This window comes from Physcomitrium patens, chromosome 18 (assembly GCF_059467195.1).
Source record: "Physcomitrium patens ecotype Gransden chromosome 18, ASM5946719v1, whole genome shotgun sequence".
Classification (NCBI taxonomy): Eukaryota; Viridiplantae; Streptophyta; class Bryopsida; order Funariales; family Funariaceae; genus Physcomitrium; species Physcomitrium patens.
In genome coordinates, this window is record NC_143427.1 from 2,285,693 (window position 1) to 2,297,308 (window position 11,616).

At 42.3% G+C, this 11,616-nt stretch overlaps 2 protein-coding genes across 2 annotated transcripts; both read left to right on the forward strand.

Annotated features, from left to right (window-relative positions):
* Positions 1-1,399: 1,399 nt before the first annotated feature.
* Positions 1,400-6,254, forward strand: LOC112295354 (uncharacterized). Its single transcript, XM_024546836.3, has 10 exons — positions 1,400-2,097; positions 3,055-3,188; positions 3,445-3,914; positions 4,085-4,143; positions 4,320-4,356; positions 4,552-4,623; positions 4,764-4,914; positions 5,073-5,228; positions 5,346-5,454; positions 5,583-6,254. Exons 1-10 carry the CDS (start codon positions 1,941-1,943, stop codon positions 5,843-5,845), a joined length of 1,608 nt encoding a protein of 535 aa, XP_024402604.1. The 5' UTR covers positions 1,400-1,940; the 3' UTR covers positions 5,846-6,254.
* A 1,510-nt stretch (positions 6,255-7,764) lies between these two features.
* Positions 7,765-9,505, forward strand: LOC112294934 (small ribosomal subunit protein eS1y). Its single transcript, XM_024545938.3, has 6 exons — positions 7,765-7,870; positions 7,980-8,085; positions 8,218-8,355; positions 8,472-8,657; positions 8,933-9,133; positions 9,342-9,505. Exons 1-6 carry the CDS (start codon positions 7,812-7,814, stop codon positions 9,447-9,449), a joined length of 798 nt encoding a protein of 265 aa, XP_024401706.1. The 5' UTR covers positions 7,765-7,811; the 3' UTR covers positions 9,450-9,505.
* Positions 9,506-11,616: the final 2,111 nt, after the last annotated feature.

Here is an 11,616-nt window from a genome sequence, read left to right on the forward strand (position 1 = left end):
TCCTGTATGTGGGGCTGGTTTATGGGCATCGCTGCCAGGCATTGGTCCTGGTGGAAGATGGGGTGGAATACGTCGGATGAGATGCAGTGGTGGCACCTTTGCACTGTCATAAAGTTCACATGTGCTGACGACAGAGTCAGTTTCGGTCAAGACCGTTGAAAACGGTCCGTGGTAGCTGTTGGACCACGTTGGAGTGGGTCTCCACTAGTACCATTTTTAGCATTCAGGTTCTCCGACGATACTTCTGCAACACTCGAGAAATAACCTGTGTGTTTCAATAAGCTAAAACGGAGTGTCTTAATCCTCGACTTTTCTCGTCTTTTCCCTGAAGCTACATATGACAAACATGGATTAAGCACCCACCTAGAACTCCCCAGTCACCCTAGCATGGCAGAGAGCTTCCAAATATTTGAAATGCTGAGAGCTCCACACTATTCTCATTTGGTGAACCACACGTGTACTATGACGATTAAATACAGTCTATGTATTATTTTTTATTAATGTCTTTGCGCCAGTTTCTGGAGGAGGCTCAGCCTCCATATGATCCAAACAGAATGCCTCATTGTCGTTTTCATGTAGAAATATGATAGTGTGTGTGTCTGCCATACCTATGGGTGTCAAAACTTTGGGACGATATTACAAAATTAAAAATACGCACCGTTGCAAATCAACTTGCTCAACATTACAAAGCACGTGCTATTCAGGGACCTTTGCTCTCTTGTGAAGAACCAGTCCTTGAAACGCTCAGTCTCTGTGGATAACAATACGAAAGGCTTTAACAATATAATATTAATATTAATAGTAAGAACGATGTCTGTGGCTTCTAATGGGTATCATTCTAATACAAGAACTCATCAAATCCCCCTGAGTATTACTTTATTTTGTTTTGTTTCCCCGACAGAGCCTCTCACAAAAAGAAGTGTGCAAAGAATGAATGCAGATATTTCCAATCATCCATCCTCCTGGGTTGGTCCCATTTCAGCGATTGGTAGTTAGCCAAGATCCTTCTCGATTGTAGCGTTCAGTGAAATGGGAAAGTTCTGTTGGTCCGCAACTAAAGGAATAATATGCTTTTTTGACGAATTCTGGAATAATACATCTCATCATCAATTATTGATTCAATGAAGGCTTGCCAAGCCATCCAGTCCATCTTTCCCACCCAACTCAACCAAGCTTTTCTTAGTCTCACTGGGGGTGCCACTTTGCCTCATTCTAGAGGCCCTCCACCCTTCGAGCGAACTGGCAGCTGTCAGTTCCGATGTTATTCTAAACTGATTCACGAAGTCTAGTCCCGAGATATTTCTCAGGCAGGCAGCTTTTGCTAGCCATAATCTCTTGAGTCGAGGATTAGTATGTTACTTAAGTCCCCCTGCTGGTTTTCATAATAGCAAATCTGGGTCCTGGTTTGGCAGTTCGGCACACAGAGTCTGCTCCAGGCTTCGTCGGTCTGCACCACTGCATTATCACACAACGGGAGCAGTATTACTGATTCATTCATCACAACGGACGGCCGTTGCTGCTGCCGGGGGCCGCAATCTTTGTAAACGATCCAGGACTCTGTAGATCTAGCGCTGGCTTTCTGCCAGAGATCGAAGTTGTCATTCGTAAGATCTTGCTCGCGGTGCGTTTCAAGGACGTTGGATGTTTTCCTGGAGGACAGAAGTCAAGGACTCGTGCGTGGAGGGAGCACCAATGAGGATCTGAGAGCACTGGTCGGTGGTGCGCAGTAGGTTACGGCGTCCAGGTTTATCTTGTTTACATCAGTTGGGGAGTTTATTAATTTGAGGCGCTTCTGGGCAAGACTTGCGTCTCCTTAAATCCTCGTCTTTAGCTCTCCCTGGTGTTAATTTTCGCCTGAGAGACATAGTTGCCTTAACTTATCAAGATTAGAAGGTCGGACTCCAATCTAGTTGGAGTGATTGCTGGAGTGGGACTGTGCAATGGGTTCAGCGAAGTGGATTGCGTGTGTGTCGCTAGTGTGTTTACTTGGTGTATTGTCTCGAGGAGCTGCTGCCGAGAATGACTTCGGAGACTTCTCTCTTTCGCGGTCCGAGTGGAGCTCGGAGTATATGAGCCTCGACTCTGGACACTTTCTTGGTGCGTTTCAACCGTCCACCCAGTTGAGGCTTGATTGTGGTTGTTGTTGTTGTTTGTTTGTTTTTTGTTTTTTGTTTTTTTTGTTTTTTGTTTTTTTTTTTCTCGGACAAATTCCCGTGAGCGCGTTAGACTCTTTTTGCAGCAGCTTATTCTAGTACTGACGTTGCACCAGGCCACTCATTTTTGAGAAAAAGATGGGTATGGGAGTTCTTCAGACAATGTTAGTGTCTCATAAGTTAAGACTGGTCGTTCAGTTATCCTGCTATGAGTGCCTGACACAAGCCCAGATAAGAACGTGTCGCAACTTCACACTAGCCGGCTGCCGGCCAAAAGCAGGTCAAATATTGTAATTGAATCATCGCGCTTGGCTGACTAGGCCTGTAGGGGGGATGCAGTTGTTCTAGGCCTCTCAGGTCGGCAAGTACAGCAACCTCGTTGATGCTCGCCTCACAGTGTGGAGGCAGTAGTAAAGGTGCAGCGGTACTGAGTGTGTATTTAAATGGAGAGAGCTCTTCGCTTTAGCTCAGGGTCTTTGGAAGCATTGTGGTATGCCCATTGAGTTTCTGTGTGCGTTTTGGGCTCTCTAAGTGGAGCGATGGTCTCGTTACTGACTAAATAATCTAAACCTGGTCTGATTGCTGACCTCTTCAGTCGAGCGTTTCGTGATATGCCCGAACACTCGTCTGAGACTCAAGGAAAACGGATTTTTCGTCTTTTTAACCTTTTTTCAGAATATGATGTCTACGTCCAGCAGATGAAATGAGTCTTCACTAGGGCATAGCCACTACGCTCATTCTACTAACACTGAGGGATCAATTTGACACGACACCCAGAAACCGCGACAAAGGGATGGTTTATCCCCTTCTCCCCCGTCCTCCATCGCCCGGTGTCCTTCAGTTTTCGTGCTGAATTAATCGTAAGAAGTAGCTTGACTTGTTTTGTGAACGTCACTTGCAGACCGGAAGCTTTTGCAAGTTCAGCCGTCTTCACAAACACAACTGTTGGCAGTAAGAGGAGATCGAAGGGACCCTTTGGATAATTTTAGGAAATATCGAGGCGGATACGACGTGACCAACAAGCATTACTGGGCGGTATGTCCTCTAACCCTGTCCGAGATTTTGCCATTGTCCTCACGCAGATACAGTGATATTAGACAGCACTGAACGAATAATTTATTTGTGAACCCTAACTGAATGTTTGCTATTACGTGGTGTAGATGTCTAGTGGGTCTCGATGCTCGAATCTTGAGTTGCATTTTTTGCCAGCCGTGCATTTGTGCAAGCATCGTGCAATTTTCCAAGATTCGGAACTACTCACGTCCACCATTAATGTGATTCCCTGTTGCAGTCAGTAGTGTACACTGGAATCTACGGCTTCGCTATAGGTGTTGCATGGCTTCTGCTCGGAGCGCTCATCACTCTGGGCGCTTGCTTCAAACTCTGCTGCTGCCGTCGTCCCAAGGTAGCGGAGCGACGATCACGTGCATATTATTGGATCCCTCGCATTTTGGCGTTTCTCCTATCCCTCTTCGCCATAGGTGTTATTATCACGATGTTCGTCCGCAACAGCCAATTACACGATCGCGCCTTCAAAGTGCGGGACAGTATAGCTGCTTCCGCAAACGATGCGACGAGCACTGTTCGCAATGTGTCCAACACATTGTCGAACGTGGACACCACTGTCAGCAAGTACAACATTGAGGGGCTGAACAGTAGTACACTTAGTTCTACAGTGAGGAACCTGAACCAACAAGCTGACAGCATTGACAACACAGTGGACAATAACGTTAATACGATCAATAAGCTCATCAATGGAATGTATGTTTCTCACCCTCTCAAACTCCAGGGCATTGCCTCCTCGATTACTGAATCTGTTCTCCTGCTGCTAGTTGCACATGCTGTATTGGTGTTGACATTGTGAACCCTTCTTGAACTCCGTGTTTGGTGATCTGCAAATCTGACCGTGTCCATCGTTTTCTTGGTTCCAGAGAGATTACGCTGATTGTGCTTTTGTCAATTGCCCTCTTTCTCGTCGTCATGGGACTTCGTAAGAAAACCTCCCTGCACCTTCTAATGTCTTAGTCCTTGTGGAATACAAAATTCTGATTCATTTAATTCGGGTTTGATAGGGATTTGAGTTATCTGTTGTCTATCACCTGATGTGTGTTTGATATAAGCGAATCCGTCTGCTTATTTAATTATTTGTTTATTTTTCTCTTGCAGTATCGGCATTGATGGGCTGGAGGACTATCTATTTTTTGTAAGTTCTATACATTCCGATTGCAATTCAAAGTATTTTCTCCTCAATCAAGTTATACTAGCAACCTGCGTTTCCGATCGTTCGGAGAGTTTCTGTTAAGTTCATTACTTTCTGAAGACGGACGGGAAGCCCCATTTCAGAAGGGAGCAAAATCTGCTGCGTGCTAAGATAATATTTTTGTGCTGTGCGCAACAGGATTATTCTGCTCGGGTGGTTGATCGCTGCTTTGACTTGGATTTTATTCGGAATTTTCTTCGCTGCCAACAAGTGAGAGCTTCAATGCCGCTGCCATTCTTCTATTAAAGCCTCTAGCATTGCGACTTGTCGTTCTCGATTCCGTCTTATGGTCTAGTGTGAATGTTGGCAATCCTCTAGATCCTAAAACGGGGCTGATATTGGTTTTGCAGTGTGACATCGGACACATGCCAAGCTTTCTCTGAGTACCTCGCGACACCTTCAAACACCACATTGGATGAACTACTTCCCTGTGTGGACCTGGCAACTGCCGCCTCTGCATCCAACGTCGTCAGACAGGGTGTCAACAACATTGTAGCCCAGGTGCGTAAATACTATTCAACATCTCCCATCTTTTTGTGCTCACTCTGTCATGAATACCAGTGTGCTTTATGATGTGTTGATACTTGGCATCCTTCGCAGCCTAGCGTGTAAGCGTACACGAATTTGTAACGCTCCTATTCGTCCTTGAAATCTGACAGGCAGAGAGGTCTCTCACTCAAATTGAACAAACAAGTGCTGCATTGGGCCGACCTGTTACCCTTCCAACGGTATGCGATCCAATCGGTCCAGCTCCGGCCTTCGAGTACAACAGTAACTGTCCAAACGGCACAGTGACACTGGGTGGACTACCAGGAGTGAGTACTAGACCCACCTTCATTGTTTTCATACATCATTCCCACCTCAAATCCACAGTAGTGGTATGGTGCTTGGTCGGCTGCCCTCACTGATTTGGCGAAACTCTACTTTTTCAGGTTGTGGCGCCTTTCGTTTGCGCCGCGGAGCCAGTCACGCAGGCCTGTTTGGGTGCAGGTCAGTTCGTGAGTAGAACCAATGACACACAAATCAGGGACTTGTCCTCAGGTACTCCACTCTGTCCTGAGCTCTCAAGGTTCATTCTCAGTCTGAGTGTATGAGACCGGAGACTACCGAACTAGCCTTTGAAACTGTGCGGTGTCCATAATCTGACAATTTGTGGTGTTTCGTTGCAGCCGGTCAGAGTTTAGTGACCATTATCCCAACGGTGACGAGGCTAACCAACTGCTCCATCGTGTACAACACCTTCGAGGATATCGTCAACAACCAGTGCCCCCCGACGAAGAGGGCTCTCCGCAACATTTGGATCCCACTCCTGCTATTGTCCATTGCATTGACTCTGTTATCGCTAGACTGGATCTTCGCAAACCATCGCAACAAGAAGGAGCGCTACGCCAGTGGACGCGACCCAGAGGCGTACAACAATGTCCCAAAGTGAAAACAAGCTAGACTCAACACCGATTTGTGAAGAACGAAGTTTGCATTTTTTATTTTACTTCTTTTTTGTGTTTTTTTTTTATTTTGAGCATACAGAGTATCATGTCCAGCAAAGATTTGAGTTGTTGCCCCCTAGTTTCTGAGGGATACCTCTCAACATCCCTGGCTCTGCAGCTGTATTGTCTCTGTTGTTTCTTCCCTTTTTGCTCTATTTTTCGGTAGTTTGTTGTACACTGGTCACTTCAGATTTTTTTGTTTTGTTTATTTATTTTTACTTTTTTTTGGTAGCATAGAGAGCAAAACGGTCCAAGGAGTGTACAAAGATGTACCCAAGGAATTTGTTCTGAATGAACCACCACATTTGTCTAATAACAGGAAGTCTCTCTCCCATTGAGAGTACCTTGAAAGGATTTAGCGATTCTGATTGTCTTAACTCCTATTTTTGTAAAAGGAAATTAATTGGATTCTTTGTGCAAGTAATTTACACAACTACTCACTTCAAGTACTGCAAAATGTACAGCAAATTTCAATCAGAAACATCAATAAAGAGGTACTATATGTATATGTAGAAAACTTGTAAGAGTCCTTTATGACAAATTTTGTTGAGGTACTGTTTTGGCTTTGGATGTGGTTGTATTGATTGTTTGATGATTTGTTTAATTGAAATGTGTTCTTTCTGTTTTCAAATGGTCCAGCTTGGTATTTGTAATCTTGGGGGCTTAGCATTGAAACAGATTGGTAGCGATAATAATCTAAAACACAACAATAATGTTCTGAAAATAAAACTCAAAGCGTGTTATAAATTTTAGAGCTTTGTGAGGAAAGTTGTTGACAAAACTCTGACACCTCATACCCAAAATAAATAAATAAATCTACTTCAATAAAAAATTCAATACCTGTAATTATTACATACAGGAGGATATGGTAAGAAAACAAGCAATCCAACACATTTGCAAATAATGTTTGTGCTCAGTGTAAAAATACCCAAACAAGAGTGAAGATGGGTAAAATACTATACACCTTGGAGAAGCTCATAACAATAGCAAATTGTTGCAATTCAAAAGTACATCATGTTATTTATTTGAAATTAAAAAACATCTTAGAAATCATTTTTGGGGGCTTAATCATAATTTAATGTCGTTTATTATCAAGTGCGTATCAATTTAACCTTCAAAATAAAGTGAAAAGTTATATTATTATTTCTAAAAACATAAATATTTTTATTTCTTAATATTCTTTTTAAATGTATAATTACAACTATAGTATATATATATATATATATATATATATATATATTTTTAAATATGATAGGTTAGATACTTACTGATTTTTAATTACATGTTATATATATATCTATATATATAGACACACATACATACACTAACCAATAAAGTAAATTAAAATATAATGTCAATTTTGCATAAATTGTTGTAATCAATATCTTGTAAATTAATTATTTAAGGGAATCGCTAGGTAGACACTGCTCTTTTACTACGTGGACACCTCCCATGGCATGCACCCCCCCATATACACACAACAAAACATTTATTTCCACTAAAAACTTTTGGGGTAAATTTGCAATAAAAGATTTGAGTTCAATGTCATATGGCAAAAAAATATAACACTGGAGCATTGAATTGATAATCCTCACTATCACAGATTCTCTAAATTATATATTTTAATTGATTAAGTCATAAATGGGGTTCGTTATTTTAGGATGCCGTTGATTTTGGAGGGATAGATGAAAGTACCTTCCCCCCCTCACGAGTCTCATCCAAAGTGAGGGGCGGAAGGCGCAAAGGTGAAAGTCCAGATAGTGTGAATAGGGCCGAAAGACATTAGGGTTTCGAGAATTAGGGTTTATCGATGCGGCAGAAGCAAAAGCAAAGGATCTTGCCAATGCTCGCTCTCTTTCGGCTTTCAGCCCCCTGCTCATCATCATATCTCTTGCTACTCTGTCTGCAGCCATGGCTGTCGGGAAGAACAAGCGGATCTCCAAGGGGAAGAAGGGTGGCAAGAAGAAAATGTAACGTCCGCTGGCTGTCTGAGCTCTTTACGACAGTCGAATGTGTAATTTCATTTTTGTGAGTTATTGAGGGTTTCTGCTAACTTGACGACGTGGGAGTGGTGTGCAGTGTCGACCCCTTCTCCAAGAAGGACTGGTATGATATCAAGGCTCCTAACACCTTCACGCAGAAGTCGCTTGGGAAGACCCTTGTCACCAGAACCGCGGGTACCAAGGTATTGAGGGTTGAGTTTTTTATTTTTATTTTTTATTTATGGGATGGGTGTCGCTTTATTGCTGGAGCGCGCTGTCCACTTTGCTCACGGAATCGATAGCTGATAAAAGGTTCTACTTGATGGTCTTATCAGATTGCCTCCGACGGGTTGAAGGGTCGTGTGTTCGAGGTCTCCTTGGCTGATTTGCAGAATGACGAAGATCAGGCTTTCCGCAAGATTAAGCTGAGGGCCGAGGATGTGCAGGGCAAGAATGTTCTTACTAATTTCTGGGTGAGAATAACCCTAACCGTGGTTCTGCTGTTGGCATTATATGCCGGATGACTTTGGCTAACCTGGGATTGCCTGCTATGGCTGAAATTGACATCGTTGATAAGTGGTTGGTGTAGGGCATGGACTTGACGACGGACAAGCTGCGGTCTCTGGTGCGTAAGTGGCAGAGTTTGATTGAGGCTCACGTGGATGTCAAGACTACAGACAACTACCAGCTCCGCATCTTCTGCATTGCGTTCACTAAGAAGAGGCCCAACCAAATTAAGAAGACCTGCTACGCGCAGAGCAGCCAAATCCGCCAGGTTTGCCCTAGCTCTACTTCTATTACTATTACTTGCTTTCTCCGGATTTCGAAATTGTCGAAGAACCCAGCCGAAACCTAAAATCGTATTTCAGAACATTGCTTCTGTACAAATAATATTCACAGGAATTCAGAAAGCAAACTAGACTACCGAAAGGCGTCACCGTAGCTAGTTATCACGAATTATCCTATCTGTATCTTCACTGTATCCTCTTCCGATCTGTGCCGTGAATGCTGCGGATCTAATGGTACTCTGCACTGCCTCGATAAGTGCAGATTAGGCGGAAGATGAGGGAAATCATGACCAAGGAAGCCCAGACTTGTGACTTGAAGGAACTTGTTGCCAAGTTTATCCCTGAGGTTATTGGGAAGGAAATTGAGAAGGCAACCCAAGGAATCTACCCACTCCAGAACACGTTCATTAGGAAAGTGAAGATCCTCAAGGCTCCCAAGTTTGACTTAATGAAGCTCATGGAGGTGAGTCTATTTTTTACTGGGGATTATATTGGCACTTCCGCATTTTATACCCTTAAAAAGACTGTTCTTATGCTTGTCGTAAGTGCCACTGATCATCCCGTATTTCTGACTCAGAATGAGCTCGTGGTTTCTTTATCGTGATGTGTCGATTTTTTCATGTGATGAGGTTCCACATGCTGATATTGTTCTATGGTATTTGGTTCGACAGGTTCATGGGGACTACAGCGAGGAAGTCGGTGCGAAGATTGAGAGGCCTGTTGGGGACGATGCCGAAACCGATGCTGCTGCTGCCGCCGAGCCAGTTCCCGGGGCCTAGTCTATTATTATGTACTCTGATGAATTCAGCACAATGTATTCAAATATTTCTGACTCCATCTTCGCCAATTGCTACATTCTTCTTACCTAGGCAATTTCCCTTGTGTTGAGTGTGAACTGTAACACGATAGACTTATTCTTTGCGGCATGGTTATGGACAGTTACTTATGAACGATAATTTGAGGATATTTTTAGTCTTTGAATGCACTTCCCTACATCACATACTCCTCACATTGATTCTCAAGTGAAACATCAAGTTTTGTTCTGCTCGCCGGATTAAGCCTGAAGAATCATTACACAACTAAATTACCATCTACCAGGAAAACCCTTGGATCACTAGTGGTAAAGCCAAAGACCATCATTTGACTATCATAGACGATGATATAGAAAATGCCAGATATCATCCAGGACGGTTCAGCCATCGCAGTGAAGTTATCTGGGTCTCTGGACCGGACTTCGTCCCTGCTGCAGAGTGCTTGGGTCTGATCTGTTTTTGATCAATGTTGCAGCCGACCTAATGCCGTAGAGTTTGCTCCTGACGTAACTCCCTTCTCGATATGCTACCTATTATCTGACACTCTAAGTCTTAATCCTCTCCTGCTTAGTTTTACAAAAGATGCTCAAGGCCATTCTCGATTGTGCCTGGGTATGCTTTATTCTTGCTCCTAGCTGCAGTCAAAGCGCAGATCCTGCGTTTGTAGTACAACCTGTGATTGTTAATTTACTAAATTAATTCTTGACAATCGTGACTGGCTTTAGATTTTCGGTTGCATCTTTCAATTCCTTTCTTTTCTGCAACTGGGTGTGAATTTCAACTTGATGTTGATTGGTTTACATATACATTTGTGGCTGTGAAACAATTATCAATGCTGTTTTCAAATTTTGTCGCAATTCGCATTGCGGTTTCAGGATGATTTTTTTTCATTTGTGTATTGCTGTTATCAGACATCATGAAAAAAAACTGAAAACCGCAGGGCTACTCTCAGTAGTGCAAAAGTAGAGCTAGAAATATCTATGTGTAATTGTGCATTTTGTTCATGCTATTTTATGGTCATTTGTGTTATCAAGTTTTGTGAAGGAAACCGCACCCATGGATGGATCTTTTCAAGAAAAAATCGTTAAAAGACAACTCCAAGGTAAATAAAATCGTTAAATAAATCTGATTTACCTTGATAGTACTTGTAGCACCACCACGCCCTTGTACTGTAGGACATTGACAACTTCGTTCTGCTTATTTTAGAGAACAATTAGAATAAGCAGAGCTAGTTCTATTATGTTAGACTTAATATAGAGCTACAGAAGAGGGGTGGTCTTGCATTTAAAGTTCTATAATACGTTCAGCCATCTCACAATTGCTATTTTGTAATTATTAATAATCCACACTATATACGAAAAACTCAAAATAGTGACATATTTGTAAAAGAAACGATCCAAGAGCTAAAAACTAAAAAAATCTGCTTGAACTATTAACTGAGAATAATAAAGGAAGCTAAAAATCAAATGGGCTCTTGAAGAGAAGAAGGTGCACTTCTGTATGCAATCTGCAATGATTGCATATTTAAAATGCGGCAGTTGCCCACCAATGCGGCTGTGGATGTGACTCTGGATCACTCAAAAAAAAAAAAAAAAACAAAAAACAAAAAAAAAACAAAAAAACTTCCATAGGGTTTGGGCCACACCATTGGGATTTTAACTTCAAACCAAACAGCACAAATTCGCCGCAAGGATTTTGATTGAGTGTAAGGAGTCAAGACCAGTAACTTATAAGCATTTTTCACTTCGATTTTAGTCACACTACCTTGAAGTGGATGCACATTATATTTAATTTTGATATATTTCTATTTACTAGATTCAGCGCTGATAAAGTAAACTATCAATTATTTTAATCCAATTTAAATATGGGGTCGTGGGTCTTCTATTCAAGACTTGGTGTTAAGGAGCCCAACGTAGCCAACCCCAAGAACAGACAGCGCACTATGACTTAGCTTAATGAAGTAGCGCATACTTGAAATAGATATAAGGTGCTAGTCAATACAACAAACCTCAACAGTGAATATGACCAAAAAAAGAGAAAAGGAACAAGCGAAGCGAAAAATTACTCTCAACACATGCGGATTACGTTCATACAAATTCTGCGCTAAGAGAGGATAGCTACAAAAACACAGAAG